The sequence below is a fragment of the Medicago truncatula genome, chromosome 6, assembly GCF_003473485.1.
Source record: "Medicago truncatula cultivar Jemalong A17 chromosome 6, MtrunA17r5.0-ANR, whole genome shotgun sequence".
In the NCBI taxonomy this organism is placed as follows: domain Eukaryota; kingdom Viridiplantae; phylum Streptophyta; class Magnoliopsida; order Fabales; family Fabaceae; genus Medicago; species Medicago truncatula.
Genome location: NC_053047.1, coordinates 9,504,269 through 9,523,745, shown reverse-complemented (window position 1 = coordinate 9,523,745; position 19,477 = coordinate 9,504,269). Strand labels below are relative to the sequence as shown.

At 33.8% G+C, this 19,477-nt stretch overlaps 1 protein-coding gene across 1 annotated transcript; it reads right to left on the bottom strand.

The window, feature by feature from the left end:
• Nucleotides 1–5,900: 5,900 nt before the first annotated feature.
• On the bottom strand, nucleotides 5,901–7,802 carry LOC112422622 (uncharacterized mitochondrial protein AtMg00810-like). Its single transcript, XM_024785868.2, has one exon. The coding sequence runs from the start codon at nucleotides 7,149–7,151 to the stop codon at nucleotides 5,994–5,996; it is 1,158 nt and encodes a 385-aa protein (XP_024641636.1). The 5' UTR covers nucleotides 7,152–7,802; the 3' UTR covers nucleotides 5,901–5,993.
• Between the last annotated feature and the right edge of the window lie 11,675 nt (nucleotides 7,803–19,477).

Here is a 19,477-nt window from a genome sequence, read left to right as displayed (position 1 = left end):
CATAAAAATAAAATAAAGGAAAACGATAAAAAAATATAAAAAATATGTAAATATTTGTTTGATTTGGTATTTGTCTTGACAGAGTTGTACTAGTTATCCATGCCATCCATCACTTTATTATTAAACAAATATCTCTTCATGTATGTTTTGGATTTAATGAATTAATTAGGATAACATATCAATTTATATTTTCTAATTTACTTATCACGAAGAAAGCACTGCGATAGCGTTTGATCTTGTATTATTTGGAATACATGTTCTGATGAAAATGATAGTAAAAGTCCTCTACTTTCAAGTCTTTCAAAAAAAAAAAAACACTTTCAAGTGTATTTTCTTGTGATAGAAGTTGTCGCTATAACTAGTAATATCCTTATGACATTGATGATAATTGACTATATTTATTAAAAATTTAATCTTATTTTTTTATTTTTTTTCTAATATAAAAAATGGAAAATGCTAACATGTATATCAAGGATTAAAATTGTTTATCGAAAATTGTGCTAATTTATTTTTCAAAATTTTAAAATTTACCTTTTCTCCATAATTATTTACTAGTTGTGGAATTCTTAACGTGTGCTTCACATGTTAGCATGACCCATATACAATTTATGGTAAGGATGGTCCCCAGTCAAAAGTAAGAAAAACATTTGGGGTTCAAATAGTATATAAAATGTTGCGAATTCGATGAAAAATCACACCAATAACAAACTTGATGTGTGGAGCAAGAGATAATCAGACAACCAAAACAAAGTGTATGGAACAATTATAAATACAAGCCAAAAGTAGAAAACAACAGCGAGAGAAAAGGGAAGAGAGAACACAAAAGAATTTGTTGACCCAGTTCGGTCCAAATTGACCTAGTTTGGGGGAGAGAGCAGCCCCCCGTTTCACTATATGATGAGTAACTTTACAAAAGAGATATCAATGGGTTACAAGAATAAGTCTCCCGCCTAATTCTACCCAAAGTCCCAATCTCTTCCTATAACCAAGAGACTCAATCCTAATAGTGTTTCCCAAGGTGAATCAACCCTCAAAACCTAGTGATTGTTCCAAAGAGACAAACTCTATACAAACCCTAGTTTTGTTGTTGCCTTTCTAAACCCTTGTTTTAGCCCCCTCTATCTCTCAGTTTACTCTGATACAAGATCTATATTTATAGTAAAAGTATCGCTTAAAATTTGGAACAAATCTGCACCCAAAATACGTTTCTGTTATTTGCTGTCAGCGCACCATCGTGCCACGATGTGACCCCATCGTGCCACGATTTTTCCAGTGCCTTGCCCAAAAACTGAAACCTCCAATCGTGCCACGTTGCCCAGCCATCGTGCCACGATTCCTACAGATCCTGATTTTAAGTTAACTCTCACATAAAAGGTATTTACATTTACATTATTTACAAATGCATTTACATTTAGTTATCTCCAAAGGCATTGATATGGCTTAAATCTAGGACATCTCGAATTCAATACTTGTTTTTTTACCACTAGCCAAGCCTTTGTAGTTGAACATAGTAACCTTATCCTTTAAGAATTTTTATTTTTTTTATATAATTTTTTCAGGGGAGCAAACTAATAACATTTCATTAGAAATCAAGGTACAAATACATGATGGTACATCAATAAACAAGTGGAAGCTAGCATAAAATGATGATACCTTCGCTAAGACTAGCAACCCACTGACTTGCCTCCGTTTAAATTCGACATGAGAGTTTTGAATATTAACATTAAACAACAATTCACAAACATTCATAATACTACCAATTCAATGATGTCTTTGCTTCCTTCACGAAAATAATCTACAATCTTTTTTGAGTCGAGAGAGAAATCCATATTATCCAGTTGAAGGTCAACCACTTAAATCAAAGCATTATAGAGGCCAACACCTCCATATAGCATATTGGGGCGAGCCAGATAGTCTTCTCAAGAACAAAACATCCATTTTCATCACGAATGCACATACTAATTTCCGCCCTACTGAGAGAGAAAGATAAAGACACATTAACATTACATTTATACCTGTCAGGGGTTCGATTTAGACTGCCTCTAGACACCAACTATACTCAGCCCTGATTGATTGTTCACCACTCCACTACGTTTACCTGCCTGGATCACATTAGCCATCTTCCAATCTTCGAATAACTAGCAGCTCTTTCTAAAATCATGGAGCACTGTTTAACAAAGATGGTATGCTATTCTCTAATCTTGTTTGATTAACTTAACAATTTGTTTCGGAGCATGCTTATTACTAACCTTTTTTTTCCTTCACTAGGTTGTGATTAGAACCTTTATAAATGTATTTAATGTGCTGAAAATTTGGGAATTTTTACCACCACTAAAGTTGCGAAATTTTTTTTTTTTTTTTTAAGTTTTGTTAACTTGTATGTTAAAGACATATGTTAAAAAACTTAAAAGTTGAATTTTAATATTGAAGAATAATTTTTATACTTTTAAAATTTGAACAAACAACTTATGAAACAAAATTATCATATAGTTCCTTAATGTATATCCTAAGAGTCCATGTTAGTATTGTTTTTTTCCTTTCCCATTTGTTGCATTTTCACATGTGGAAATGGTTTTGCCAGTGCTAGCATGAAATTTTTCCATTTAAAGGCAAAATAGAATTTTAGTCAAATAAATGTAGCTGTCTCACAATTATGATAGAGAATTATGATCAAGGAAGTGATGAATAATGAACATTTGGATCTGACCCTTTTTCATCTTTGGTTGCTTAATTGAACCTTTAATACTCACAATTTCTTGGTTATAGGGGCTGTTTAATCACGACATGTTTTCTATTTTTTGAGCAATTTTGGTTTATCATGATTTCCAAGGAACCCTAATATCCCTATATTTTTTAGTCAAAATACTACTATTAGAGATCGAGGTAGTAATATTCTTCTCCCATATTTTTAATGTTTATATAAGTATATAACAAGACAAAGAGGGTATATATATATTCCTTAAAAAAAAAAGATATATATATGGGATAGGATCAAATGACACCACGGTGTCAAATTAAATTTGACACCAAATCATAACCATTAATTCAACTTTAATCCAACGTCTCTCATCCATTCTTTAAATGCTCACATGTTTGATCAAATGATCTAAATTTTAATTTTAGAAACAATTTATTCTTTCTTTTTTGATTAATTATTTACCAAAAATTCTCTAATGGTATTATTATGGTTTCTTTACACTATTCACTGTTATTTTTTTAAGGGCTTATCATCCTTATTTCTTTATTCCTATTAACCTTTTCTATTTTGATTTTTCTTAGAAGAACCCAAAGAAAATTGATTTATAAAGAGCATCCGAACGATTGCACCCAAAAATAAAAAATAAAAACTTATGTTACTAAACGAAAGCAAAACACAAATGCTAGAACATATGATATAAGAATATTAGCAGCATGCATGAACTTAAGAATACTACCATATCAACAAATGAAAGAGTAGCCAATACAAAGAGGATACAAAGATGATTGAACAAAGATTAGTAAATAGAATCTCTAAAAAAATTATAGGGAGAAATCAAATGGCAAATATTTATTAAAAAGGAAAGAATAAATTGTTTCTAAAATTAAAATTTAGATAATTTGATCAAGCATGTGAGTATTTAATGAATTGATGAGAGACGTTGGATTAAAGTTGAATTAATGGTTATGATTTAGTGTCAAATTTAATTTGACACCATGGTGTCATTTGATCCTATCCCTATATATATATATATATATATTATTTTTTTATTTGAAGAGTGTCTTTTTTTAGGAGTTATCCGGAGAGACTATGTTTAGTCAAAGAAAACAAAATAGAATTAATACATCCCTTCCTTTTTAATTGTCACATTTTGATATTTTACACAAACCAAGATAATCAGTAATTTGTTACTACTTTTGATGCAATAAGTTATACTTTTACTATAATGACCTTATTCATTTAACATCTCATTTCATATATTTATCTCTCCGTAATAAATAACTAAGGATAATATTAGTAAAACAACATTTAATGTTGCATTGAACTTTGAAAGTGATAGTTAAATATGAACAAAAAATTTCTTCAAAAGAGACACTTAAAAAGGAACAGAGGAAGTATATTTAAAGTCTTTGACGTCGAGTCGTTGATAGTTTTTTGACCAATGCTTTTTTTAGAGCTTGTTTGACCAACATTATGAGTATTTAAAGACAAATATTATTGTAACATTAAAGTGAATATGAATATCATAAATATCATTAAATATATTAAAGTGAATTATTGTATATATGTGTACCCATTTCATTTTAGTCGAACATCCCCATTTGATAATATTATTGTGCAAGTAAGTGAGCAAGTATGACAATGAAGTAAGGAAGCATTCTCTTAACGGTTGGGGCTTTGTTTGCTCTCTTCACACTCACCTATGGATCTGGTATGCTTTATATCATAACCTATGATTATTAATGTTGTTTTTTTCTTTTCAAAATAGTATTATGCTGCATGCTATAAGAGTACTATATTTTGATAATTTTGTCAATTACAATGTTGTAGATGTGCAGCCAGCAGAGACTGTAACTAAATATTGTCTCAAAGAGATTACAGCAGATGGAAGCTGTAAAGATGAATTAAATGATTGTAGAGAAGAATTCATGTCTGGAGTAGGATCATGGACCATGGCTCAGGATTGTCAATGTCAACAACTTTCAGATAATAAGCGTCGATGCCAATGTTGCATCAATTGTGGTATCGAACCCAACTTATTACACGACACTTTACATGTACGCCAAATTGATGGGAAGCATGATAGATGTAGCAGGTAATTTTGTAGAAAAAAATGTAGTTAATAGTTAATGAAATTTAATAATAACTCATAATAAATGAATTGTTATATTTTGAGAAAATTATGTAAATCTTCATGTGTAAGCCAAACTACTTGAAATTGGAAAGGTCTCCTTCGCAAATTATGACCATTTTCTCTTCAAAAACTAGCTTGCCAAACTCAATGATCGAACTTGAAGAAAGGCAAATAATCATGTAACCAACTGGATTGAAGATGAATTTTTAAAAAAAAAAATATAACTAAAACAACAATTTCAAGTGACATCGGTGTAGAAAGCAAATGACTTATAGGTCAAGATACATTTATTTGAAATCAAGATACAAATACATGATGATACATCAATAAACAAGTGAGAGCTAGCATAAAACGGGGATACTTTGGCTAAGACGGAGTTACCCCCACTAACTTACCTCCGGTTAAACTCGACATGATAGTTTTGAAAACTAACATTCAATAACTATTCACAAACATTCATAATGCTACCAAATTCAGTAATGTCTCTGCTCTCTTCAAGAAAATAATCTACAACCTTTTTTTAGTCGAGAGTAAAATCCATATTATCTAGTTGAAGGTCAACTACCGAGACCAGAGCATTATAGAGGCCCGACACCTCCATATCCACAAAGCATATTCGGGTGAGCCATACAATCTTCTCAAGAGCAAAACATTCATTTTCATCACGAATGCACATACCAATCTCCGCCTTATTGAGAGGAGGAATGTTATTTGAACAACCCTTTCTTGAGACAGCCTCTTGGACAACTAAAATTTACAAAGAAATTAAAGTAGTGGCACAAAAATCAAAACAATAGAAAGAGAAAGTAAAAAGAGAATGTAAATTTGTGAGAGAAAACTCTCTCAATCTTCTCAGGTATATCGGTCTATACCACCTTTGGACACCAACTCTACTCGGCCATGATAGGTTGTTCGTCACTCAATTAGTGCTACCTGTCTAAATCACATTAGCCATCTATGAATAAACTGTGAACTGGACAGAGAAGAAAAGAAAAGGGGGAAAAACTCTTTCTATTCAATTAATTGAGAAATGAGTACATAAGTGTATTTATATGTGTATAGTTTCAACAACTTGCTTAGTTGTGTAACTAATTCACTAATCCTATTGTAACCAACTACTTATAGCTAATTACAACAATTATTTCTACACACCCCCTCAAGCTAAGGCTGGTATATGTTGAGCAGACTTAGCTTGGCAATCAAATGATTGAAACTTGCCGGATGCAGCGCCTTTGTCAAGATATCTGCAATCTGCTCTTGACTAGAGATAGGAAACAATTCCATGAGTCCACTTTGAAGTTTCTCCCTCACTACATGGCAATCAATATCTAGGTGTTTCGTTCTCTCATGAAAAACAGGATTAGAGGCAATATGTAGTGCGCTTTGGCTATCACAAACGAGGGCAGGTACTTTGGAGCAAGTCACATTCAAATCAGTGAGAAGATAGACAAGCCACTGCAATTCACATGTTGCTGCAGCAAGAGCTCTATACTCAGCTTCGGATGATGAACGAGAGACTGTTTGTTGTTTCTTAGATTTCCAACTAACCAGAGATTTCCCAATAAAGAAACAGTACCCTGTGATAGATCGTCGAGTATCAGGACACCCTCCCCAATCTGCATCACTATAACCAAGTAAATGCAGGGAAGAATCTCTAGGAAAAAATAGACCTGTACCAGGGCTGGTTTTCAAATAACGCAGCACTTTATGCGCAGCCTTAAAATGAGTTGCAGTTGGCGAGTCAAGAAATTGACACAGCTGCTGCACAGTAAAGGAAATATCTGGGCGAGTAGAGGTCAGATATAAAAGTTTACCAACAAGAGCTCGATACTCAGATGCATCAACATATGGCTCACTGTCATCACGGTGTAAACGCTGACTGGGATCCATAGGTATGCTAGACGGCTTACAACCCAACGTTCCTGTCTTATTTAGCAAGTCAAGGCAATATTGTTGCTGACATATTGTGATGCCCTTTGCTGAATGGGCCACTTCTAAGCCCAAAAAAAACTTCAGGATTCCAAGATCTTTGATACCAAAAACATTGTGCAAACTGTTTTTGATGAGTTGTATTTCATCTAGATCATTACCCGCCAAGACAATATCATCCACATAGACTAAGAGGACAGTAATTGTGGAAGTTGTCCTCTTGATGAACAAAGTGGGATCAGATGTAACCGATGCATACCCAGCTGAAATTAGGAAATGAGACAATTTTTCATACCATTTGCGACTCGCTTGTTTTAAACCATAAAGTGATTTATCAAGTTTGCACACTTTATGTGGTGGAATGCCTTCTAATCCTTGAGGAATCTTCATGTATACATCTTCACTTAAATCTGAAGTAAAATATTTTCACAAGAAAGGGGGGTTTGAATTGTGACCTGTTTAAAATTTGTCTAATAAAAATTTTCTTTTAAATTAACAATCACAATTAGTTTGTTAGTTAATAATGACAATAATGAGTGTGAGGTGTGTGATTTTGAACAATCAATCAAAAGTAAATAGGGAGAGAGAAATGACACACAAAAGTTATCGTGGTTCGTCAAACGCCGGCTACTTCCACTCCCCACACAAGTGTGAGATTATCCACTAGGTAGTTGTGTTAAGTAACGTTAACCACAACTCCTCTTTTCCTTGTTCACAAATGAGTAACCTTTACTCTTGCTAGATCCGACTGATCTTTCCTGCAACGAGTAAATCTACCTTTGCTTTTACAACCAAAGAGAACGAGTAACAATTACCCCTTGCTAGATCTTCCTGATCTTTTCTGCAATCGAGTAATTTTACCCTCCTTTTTACACACTTGTTACCTACAAGCTTTACAATCCAATAAGAAATAACTTATTACTTGGACCAAAATAAAATATTTGTAGTAAAAACTAAAAATAGCTCAGAACAAAAGAGCAATTTTTAGAACACTGAAACAATCTAAAAATGAGAGAGCTTTTGCTTTGATGTATGCTTGAATTCTTTCTCAAAAATTCGGTGTCTATTCCTTTGTCATGAGCTTGTTATTTATAGGCAACCAATTGCTCAAAACAAATTGCTTTCTCTCCTTTCCCACGTGAGGAGCGTATGACTCATATAGGTTCACATGTGTGAAGCCAATTCCAAGGTCCCACATGTTGCTTCCAATTCTTTTTGTTTTCCCACGTGTATGGGCAGGATCTTTCTTTATGTAATTCCTTTTGAGACTAAAGCTATACAGCTCATTTATCTTCTTTCAATTTCTTATGGATCCATGTAAGTGTGCAAGATAGATATTTTATTTCTTCTCACGTGTGCCTTGTTTGATGCTTTCCAGCCAATTGTGTTTCATCCACATCCACATGCCATTATTTGTGTGGTCCAAATTTAAGCATAATCCAAACTTGTTAGATATGAACCTTTTGCATATAGTTCCTTTTACGGCAATAAAGCTTGGATTTGTTTGTACTTGCATGCATATTTGATTTGAAATGTAGTGGTATTGGAGACATAGAAAGCCATTGCAAAGAAACCACTTGCTTGTATATTTTTGTGTATGCCAGCGTGTTCCATAAGCTTGGGCATGTTTGGTCCAATTTTATCCAATGCATTCTTATCCATTAATTTCTTGCTTTGTCCATTGTATGAGAATGCTCAAATATATTTTTAGAGAACACGTTATATCAATTCTTTGAGCTTAAGTTCCTGCACTTAAAAATACTCATACAAAGATGTTAAATACAATAATATCATAATTCATTTATAAAATAAAATCTAAATATATTTTTTCATCTTTAAAACTAAAATAAGGATTTATGAATATTATCTCAACATTCTCCCCCTTTTTGATGATGACAAAATATATTAGAATTTGAATTATAAATGTGTTCCGATTAGGCTCCCCCTCAATTTGATGTATATCTTTTGAGGGTCGAAAAGGATGACTCATTTTAAAATAGGCTCCCCCTCAATTTGATATGGGGTATTTAAAAAGCAGAGGCATACATTTCTCCACACAGTTACTTATGTTTATCATAGAAGTGAAGTGAGTTTTAATAAACATAGACACAAGGTAGCTTGTATTTAACATAGACAATAGGCTAAAATGCATTCAATCTTAATGTTCATTTTTAGCAATAAATTGCTAAAATACAAAAGACATTTCTTAAGGATGCATTGCTAAAAAAAAGACATAAGCATATAAAAACAGGACACGTATGGCCTTAAGAGTCTACACCCAAAACATATAAAAGGGGACATATTTCAAATTCATATTTCATGCAGTGTTGTTTAGGACGCAAGACAGCAACATGCTTTTCTCCCCCTTTTGTCTTCGTCAAAAAGGGCGCAAAGGACCCTCTAGACAGAGCATGCTACTGATCATTTGGAGGTGGGTTGGATGATGAAGCATAAAAACCAGGAGCTGGAGGAATCATGCCGAAATATGAGTACATGACGGAGATTAAACATTCACGAAGATTGTTGACATTTGCTTGAAGAGAGGTTAGTTCAGCAAAAATCATCTTATTGGAGATGATAGGATTTTCAGTTTCAATCGGAGGATCGTTCTTTGGAGATGTTCCAGTCGACTTAAAGCTTCCAAACGAGCTGAAGTGAGATGGAATTTGTGGTATCTCACTTTGAAGTGGATTGTCATTCTTTGGGGAATCGATGAACCTGTTTAGACAAGTAGTGCCAAAAAGAGCAGAGTTATCATAGTTAAGCAAATGTATAGAGGAGATTGGAGCAGGAGGGTTACCAACGCCGGTAGAAAGGTTGAGGTCAGTAGAAACATTGAGATCATAAAGAGGAGATGGTTGAGAACCACGAGAGTTGAGGGTGGCAGATTTAGAAGACAAGTGATCTTCCACAATTATTGCATTAACGATGCTTAAAAGTGGATTCTCTTCTTCTTCTTCCTTGAGAAAAGGTTCTCTTGGAAGGGGAATTTGATGAATTGCTAGGGCTCTAGGATCATTATTCAGCTTGATGTGAGCTATATTTTTTGAAGTAAAAAACTTCAAATTTCATTTCGCCACTTCTCCTATGAACGAGAGCTTGAACTCTTTGAATATCTTTGTTAGCGCCATTGAGTAAGGAAGACCACTAATTCCTTTGGTGTCTGATATAGTATGAATCATATGTTGAATGATAACATATGGTAGATTGACTCTTTTTCCGTGAGTCAAGTGATGAAGAATCATGAGATCTGTATCGTTTACACGATATTTACCGGAGCTTCGTGGTAAGAGACTGTGAGTGCAGATGTTGTGGAGAATCTTGTATTCATTTTTGAGATCAGTCACAGGGAAATCTTTACCAGGTTTAATCTCATCAAGAAATTCATTCAAAATAGAGAATTTGTCAAGTTTAGGTTTAGCTTCATCATACCATTTTCTACCATAGAGTTTTACACCAGAGTTTGGAATGTTGAAAACTTTCGCAAGCAAATCAGTGGTTATGATGATGTTAGTTTGATTTATTTGACACATGATCAGATCATGACCTTCAAGTATGGTTGCAGAGGAGTAAAATTCTTGAACAATATTTGGATAAAATACCTCATTAATCTCACAGAACTCTTTCCATCCAATAGATTTCAGCACATCATCTATTTGGATTTCCTTTTTCTTTATCTCTTCAAAGTTGAATGACTTGCTTTCTGTGAGTGGCCTTTTGGTTGAACTTTCCAAAATTTCATTTTCGAGATAGGGATTCACTAGTGATTTTTCTTGAGCATTGATTGGTTCAGATACAATCTCATCCAACATCTTTTCCTTCTGAGCTGTTTTTCGATCGTAGGGCATAAAGTTTGAAACAGAGGGTTTGAATCGCTTGTGAGGATTTTGATCTTGTATGCAAGTGGTCGTTTCATCTTCAAGGTCGACATAGGAGACCTTAGAAGGTTTTGAGGATAGTCTAATGGATTTTCTAATTTCATTTGAGAGGGACTGTCTTGGTTTGATGCTAAGTAATTCATCAAAGGTTTCAGCTTTTATTGGAGCTGAGGTCGTAGAGCTTTTAGGAGGTGAACAAGAGAAAGGATCGATTGGCATTTTTGAAATGAGATTTGATGAAGTGATTGTTTTTTCTAGATGATTCGTAAATGAAGAAGGAGGAGACAGTGATGGTGATGTTTGAAGTGAAGAAGGATTTTGATTGTTAATGGATGAAAGAAGTTCAGAGAAGGTTTGTTTTGGATTTTCCATTTTTGGTTGAGAGTGAGATAAAAATCTATGGAGAAATGAATCTTCTTATGAGGAAGATGAATATTATTTGAAGGGGACAAGAGTGATAGGTAGTGAACTGATGTTTGAAGAGCAGTCTTTGTGTTACGTGAACTAAGAAAATAATGATGAGTTTCTAGCTTAGCCTTTTTGTGAGAAAATCAAAGGTATCAAAGGCCAGGATTTAATCTTGTGGTTTAAACTCCTTTTTACTTTACCTTTTTTAAGTGAGTGCGTGTGATGAGAAGAATAAGGGAAGAGATTTGGATCAACGAGTATTTAGAGAAGAATTTGAACAACTTCAGGAAAGAAGAATGGAAAAAATTAATTGCACCATTAGTTTTATTTCTTTAATTAGTGTGACAGAAATAAATAAACATAATCAAAAATTAATTTAAGAAGGGATTTTTAATAATTTTTAGTTTATCTTTTAATAGAAGAAAACGATCCTCTACTAAAGGTTTTGTAAAAATATCAGCTAGTTGATCGTTTGTGTTAACAAAAACAAGTTCAACTTCCTTTTTACTCACATGATCACGAATAAAGTGATGCTTAATTTCGATGTGTTTTGATCTGGAATGTTGAATAGGATTTTTTGATAAATTTATAGCACTAGTATTATCGCATAATATTTGAATATTTGCGTACCTTAGAGAGAAATCTTCTAATTGATTTCTAATCCATAATACCTGAGAGCAGCAGTTTGCAGTGGAAATATATTCAGCTTCTGTGGTGGATAGTGCTATAGTGCTTTGTTTTCGACAACACCAGCTGACTAAAGCTTCTCCAAGTAGTTGACATGCGCCACTTGTACTTTTTCTTTCTATTTTATCTCCGGCGTAGTCAGCATCACAATATGCCATAAGATCAAAATGTGTTCCCTTTTTGTACCATAGACCAACACTTGGAGTTCCTACAAGGTATCTGAAAATTCTTTTAACTGCGATGTAGTGTGACTCTTTTGGTGCAGTTTGAAATCTAGCACATAGACCAACTGCAAAAACAATGTCAGGTCTACTGGCAGTTAAATATAAAAGGGAACCTATCATTCCTCTATATTCTTTTTCAGAAAAATCTTTTCCATTTTCATCTTTGTCAAGATTTGATGAAGGATGCATAGGAGTAGTCATAATTTTGGCTTCATTCATTTTATATTTTTTAAGATCTTTGATATATTTTTCTTGACAAATGAAAATACCATCTTCGTGTTGTTTGACTTGTAATCCCAAAAAGAATTTAAGTTCCCCCATCATGCTCATTTCAAATTCACTTTCCATGAGTTTTGAAAAATCATCACACATTTTTTCATTTGTAGCTCCAAAAATGATATCATCGACGTACACTTGTACGATTAATAAATCATTTTTGTCAATTTTTCTAAAAAGTGTGGTGTCAATTTTTCCTCGTGAAAAACCATTTTTAATCAAAAAAATGCTCAATCTTTCATACCAGGCTCTTGGAGCTTGTTTTAGTCCATATAGAGCTTTGGTTAGTTTGAACACGTGATTTGGTTTTTCTAAATTTTCAAAACCAGGAGGTTGATGAACATAAACCTCTTCATTTAAAAAACCATTTAAGAAAGCACTTTTTACGTCCATTTGAAAAAGCTTGATGCACTTATGAGATGCATATGCAAGAAGAATTCTTATGGCTTCAAGTCTAGCCACAGGAGCATAGGTTTCATCGTAGTCTATGCATTCTTGTTGATTGTAACCTTGAGCTACCAATCTGGCCTTGTTGCGTGTTACTTTTCCTTCTTCATCTAATTTGTTTCTGAATACCCATCTTGTACCAATGATAGATTGAGTTTGAGGATTAGGTACAAGAGTCCAAACTTGATTTTTTTTTAAATTGATGTAGTTCTTCTTTCATTGCTTCGACCCATGATTCATCAATAATTGCTTCCTTTATTGATTTTGGTTCAATTTGTGATATCATTGCGAAGTCATTTGTTTGAAAGGATCTTCTTGTTCTTACTCCATCTGTGGTTTCAGCAATAATTTGTTCTTGAGGGTGATGATCTACGATTCTCCATGATTTTGGAGGACTTAGAGAAACTTCTTCATTTGATGATTGTTGTTGAATTTTTTCGATGGGGTTGATCTGACTTACTTCCTCATCTTCTTCAAAAATTCTTTCTTGAGTCTCAAGTTCCTCAAATTCATCAAATTTTATGTGCATACTTTCTTCTAGAACTTTTGTTCTCAAGTTATACACCCTATAAGCTTTTGAAGTAGCAGAGTAACCAAGAAATATAGCTTTGTCTGACTTTGAATCAAATTTTCCTAGGTTATCTTTGTTGTTTAAAATATAACAATAACATCCAAAAATATGAAAATAAGAAATGTCTGGCTTTCTTTCTTTTCTAGAGTTCATACGGGGTTTTGTTTAAAACTTTTCTTATTGAAACTCTATTTAAAATGTAGCAAGATGTATTTATGGCTTCTGCCCAAAAATATTTCTCAACATTTGATTCATTTAAAATAGTTCTTGCCATTTCTTGCAAAGTTCTATTTTTTCTTTCAACAACTCCATTTTGTTGAGGAGTTCTAGGACAAGAGAAATTATGAGATATTCCATTATCACTGAAAAATTGTTCAAAAGAGGCATTTTCAAATTCTCCTCCATGATCACTTCTTACTGCGATAATGTTCATTTCTTTCTCATTTTGAACTTTTTTGCAAAAGGTTTGAAAAGCTTCAAAAGAATCATTTTTATGTTTTAAAAATAAAACCCAAGTGAATCTGAAAAAATCATCAACGATTACAAAGCCATATTTTTTGCCACCAAGACTTTCTATTGAGATAGGTCCAAATAAATCTATGTGAAGTAGTTCAAGAGGTCTTCTTGTTGAAATGAATTCCTTTGGAGGAAAACTACTTTTGACTTGTTTTCCTCTAACGCATGCTTCACATATTTTATCCTTCTCATAGTTAATCTTAGGAAGTCCTCTTACTAAATCAAGTTTTGATATTCTGGAAATTGTTTCCATACTTATATGACCTGCCCTTTTATGCCAAATCCATTTATCCTTTTCAAGGGATATAAAGCATGATTCGACAGGGAGTTCATCTAAGTATAAAGTGTAGACATTTTTATTTCTTGATCCGGTAAAAAGGATTTTTCCTGAATTCGCATGTGTGAGGTTTGAATATTACTTCAAAACCACTGTCACACAATTGACTGATGCTAATTAGGTTATGTTTCAGTCCTTCTACATATTGAACATTTTCAATTTTAGCGGAATTTATCTTACCAATAACACCTATACCTTTAATCCGAGATTTTTCATTATTACCGAAGGTTACCAATCCTCCTTCCTTTTTGGTGAAGGAGAGAAAGCTTTGTTTATCTCCAGTCATATGTCTTGAGCATCCACTGTCCAAGTACCAGGGCTTTTTCTTGACTGTTATGAGACATTCCTGCAGTAGAAGTTAGTAGTGCTTTGGGTACCCATAATTTTCTGGGTCCTTGATGGTTAGTGTTATTAAGAGTTTCCTTTTTATGAAGATTAGTGTATTTATTTTTAAATTTTTGTGACGCTAATCTCTTTCTTTTTCTGAAACAAAAAGGTTCAAGGTGTCCATATTTTTCACAATATGTACATTTGTATCTTTCACATGTGTTTTTAATTTTTTCAGGAATGAAGAAATTTTCATAAAGTTTTTGTTTTTGATTAGTTTTGAAACCTATACATGCTTTATCAAAAACGCTTACTTGTGATCCCATAATTTTTTGAAATGTTTAAGTAGATTTAACAAAGTTTGAAATATCATTTTTTAATTGTAAAACATTTTCTTTTAAAATGACGTTTTCCTCTTGAGAATTATTTTGTTTCTTAGAGACTTCTTTTGATTCAGACTGTTGAATATTTTTTATTAGATTTAGCTTTTCTTTTTCCAAGATTTCCTTTTCCTTTCTTAGTTCAAGATTTTCATTTCTTAATCTCTCACATTCTTTTTCCAACATTTGAGAACTGTAAAAGAGATTATCAAACAAATGTTCAGTTTTTTCACATGATGAGCAAGGATCAAGATTTACCTCTTCATTGTCTGATTTTGTCATTAAGCAGAAATATGCTTGTTCATCTTCATTTGTTTGTTCTTCTGGTTCATCCCACGTAGTCATGAATGATTTTTGATTTGTTTGAAGGTTGCTTGATTTTCTTTTGTTTAGAGGACATTCATTTTTGTAATGTCCCAGTTTGTAGCACCCGTAGCAGACAACTTGACTTTTGTCAAGCTCAGTCTTTGGGTTTTCTTTTCTGGCTGGGAACTTTCTTTTATTTTGATCTCTTCTTTGAATCATTCTCTGAAGTTTTCTGGAGAGAAGAATGATTTGATCTTGTTGATCTTCATCATCAAGTTCTTGTTGTTGATTGTCAAAGTTCATTTCAAGTTCTTGATTTAGTGATTCTTGATTTGTTTTGAGTACAATCATTTTGCTTTTGTTTGAGGATTTATCCTCTTGCAAAAGAATTTCATGAGCTTTTAGAGATCCAATAAGATCTTCTAATCTGAGTTTTTTCAGATTTTTTGCTTCTGTTATGGCTGTTACGATATGTCTTCAAGATCTTGGGAGACATCTTAAAATTTTTCTTACTCTTTCATGGATTGTAAAATCCTTTTCAAGAGAGCGTAACTCATTCATAATGATAGTAAACCTTCCATACATTTCATCTATGGTTTCGGTTTCTTTCATTTCGAATAGTTCAAACTTTCGAACACCAATGTCAATTCTTGTTTCTTTTACGTGATTGGTGCCTTCATGATGTACCTTCAATGTGTCCCAAATTTCTTTGGCATTTTTGCATTGTTGTACTCTATCATATTCTTCCCTGCTCAATGCCATGGTTAGAAATAGTTTAGCTTTAAAATTTAATAACATGCGCTTACCTTCTTCTTCTGACCAGTCTTCCTTTTTCTTTTCATTTAGATCTTCATCATATGGAATGTAGTTTACATTTTCAACTACCGTCCACATGTGATTGTCTTGTGATTGTAAAAATAATTCCATTTTTCCTTTCCAATAATAATAGTCCGTTCCTTCAAAAAGTGGTGGTCTGTTTGAAGAACCTCCTTCGGACATAAATTTAATTTTAGACATATTTTCCTTTCTTGATTCTTCAACACCGTTGGGTGTTTAGGTTTTGAATTTTCTTTCTTCTACACCGTTGGGTGTTTAGGCTTTGAATCTTCTTCCTTCTACACCGTTGGGTGTTTAGGTTGTGTTGAGATTTATTTTCTGGATCTTTTCCTCCTGCACCGTTGGGTGCGTAGGTTTTTAGAGGCAGTGCTCTGATACCAATTGAAGTAAAATATTTTCACAAGAAAGGGGGGTTTGAATTGTGACCTGTTTAAAATTTGTCTAATAAAAATTTTCTTTTAAATTAACAATCACAATTAGTTTGTTAGTTAATAATGACAATAATGAGTGTGAGGTGTGTGATTTTGAACAATCAATCAAAAGTAAGTAGGGAGAGAGAAATGACACACAAAAGTTATCGTGGTTCGCCAAACGCCGGCTACTTCCACTCCCCACACAAGTTTGAGATTATCCACTAGGTAGTTGTGTTAAGTAACGTTAACCACAACTCCTCTTTTCCTTGTTCACAAATGAGTAACCTTTACTCTTGCTAGATCCGACTGATCTTTCCTGCAACGAGTAAATCTACCTTTGCTTTTACAACCAAAGAGAACGAGTAACAATTACCCCTTGCTAGATCTTCCTGATCTTTTCTGCAACCGAGTAATTTTACCCTCCTTTTTACACACTTGTTACCTACAAGCTTTACAATCCAATAAGAAATAACTTATTACTTGGACCAAAATAAAATATTTGTAGTAAAAACTAAAAATAGCTCAGAACAAAAGAGCAATTTTTAGAACACTGAAACAATCTAAAAATGAGAGAGCTTTTGCTTTGATGTATGCTTGAATTCTTTCTCAAAAATTCGGTGCCTATTCCTTTGTCATGAGCTTGTTATTTATAGGCAACCAATTGCTCAAAACAAATTGCTTTCTCTCCTTTCCCACGTGAGGAGCGTATGACTCATATAGGTTCACATGTGTGAAGCCAATTCCAAGGTCCCACATGTTGCTTCCAATTCTTTTTGTTTTCCCACGTGTATGGGCAGGATCTTTCTTTATGTAATTCCTTTTGAGACTAAAGCTATATAGCTCATTTATCTTCTTTCAATTTCTTATGGATCCATGTAAGTGTGCAAGATAGATATTTTATTTCTTCTCACGTGTGCCTTGTTTGATGCTTTCCAGCCAATTGTGTTTCATCCACATCCACATGTCATTATTTGTGTGGTCCAAATTTAAGCATAATCCAAACTTGTTAGATATGAACCTTTTGCATATAGTTCCTTTTACGGCAATAAAGCTTGGATTTGTTTGTACTTGCATGCATATTTGATTTGAAATGTAGTGGTATTGGAGACATAGAAAGCCATTGCAAAGAAACCACTTGCTTGTATATTTTTGTGTATGCCAGCGTGTTCCATAAGCTTGGGCATGTTTGGTCCAATTTTATCCAATGCATTCTTATCCATTAATTTCTTGCTTTGTCCATTGTATGAGAATGCTCAAATATATTTTTAGAGAACACGTTATATCAATTCTTTGAGCTTAAGTTCCTGCACTTAAAAATACTCATACAAAGATGTTAAATACAATAATATCAGAATTCATTTATAAAATAAAATCTAAATATATTTTTTCATCTTTAAAACTAAAATAGGGATTTATGAATATTATCTCAACAAAATCACCATGAAGGAATGCATTGTTAACATCCAATTGATGGATATTCCAATGGTTGATGGAAGCAACAGCCAATAGTACCCTGATTGTTGACATTTTGGCAACCGGAGAGAACGTTTCAAAATAGTCTACACCCTCAACTTGATTGTAGCCCTTGGCTACTAACCGTGCCTTGTATCGTTTTATGCTTCCATCAGATTTTCTCTTTATTTTATATACCCATTTGCTGTCGATTGCCTTGGCATGAGGGGGAAGGTCAACTATGGACCAAGTGTGATTGAGAGCAAGTGCATCCAATTCTAACTGCATTGCCTTGACCCAACGATCATGTTGACAAGCTTCAGCATAGCTAGTGGGCTCATGCTCTGTAAGGAGAGAAAGTGTGTACTTGTGCTGAAGGGGTGAAATATTGGAATGGCTAACAAAGTTAGTAATGGGATAAGGTGTCTTATGAACAATTTTGTCACATTGATAGTCCATAAGATGGAGGGGTAGTCTTTTTGGTCTGGCGGATTTTCTTAGGGAGGTAGGCAAAGTTGGTTCAGTGGTAGTGTTAGTGTTAGGGAGAGGTGAAGATGGAGAGGAGTCTGGTGTGTTATTTGTGGCTGGTAGGTCAATAGGAGGTGAGGCTATGAGTGTTGGTGGTGGTGGATTGGAATGTGGTGTGAGGGGAAGTGTGAGGTACTCCCAGCTAGATTTAGTAGGAGATAAAGATTTGTATGGAAAAATAGTTTCTTCAAATTGAACGTGTCTAGACACAATGATTGTGAAATTATGTAAGTCTAGAACAACATAGCCTTTCATCCCTTGTCTAAAACCGAGAAAAACACATTTGCGAGCTCTATGGTCCAATTTAGATTTATGGTAATCTTGAGTAGTAGTAAAGCAGAGTGAACCAAACACTTTGAAACTAGACAAATCAGGCAATTCATTGTACACTAGTTTATAAGGAATTTCTCCTTGAATAGCATAAGAAGATATTCTATTCATAATAAAAACAGCATGAGCGACTGCAAATCCCCAATACTTGGAAGGCAAATAGGATTGTAAAAGAAGAGCTCTAGCTATATTCAAAATACATTGATGCTTGCGTTCCACCCGTCCATTCTGTTGTGGTGTCCCTACACAACTGGTTTGATGAATGATACCTTTGCTAGCATAGAAATCAGCAAGAGTGAACTCCGGTCCGTTATCGCTACGTAAGACCTTGATTTTGGCATTAAATTGTGTCTCAACATAAGCAACAAAATTTTTAACTTGTGTCATTGCCTCATGCTTGCCCTTTAAAAGAACCAACCATGTAAATCTACTAAAATCGTCAACAATGGTGAGAAAGTACTTGTGTCCGTGCACAGTGGCAGTAGAAAACGGACCCCATAAGTCCATGTGCAATAATTCAAAACAACAAGAGGCTCTATGGTTACTGAAATTAAATGGCAACCTCTTTTGCTTAGAAAGATGACAAATATCACAACTCGCTGTATCTTTATTCAAAACAATATCAGGATACAATTTTGCCATGGCCTCTATCCTACTACATGATGTATGACCAAAACGGAAGTGCCATAGGGCAGTTTTAGGAATGGTAACAGAGTTACAGTGAGTACCTGCCATATAAACAGGTGAAGGACCATGAGAAGTAATGCTCTCTAAATAGTAAAGTCCATTGACCATTCTA

Excerpts from the sequence above, each read along its gene's own strand:
- LOC112422622 (XM_024785868.2), bottom strand. The coding sequence starts at position 7,151 with ATGAAGATTCCTCAAGGATTAGAAGGCATTCCACCACATAAAGTGTGC.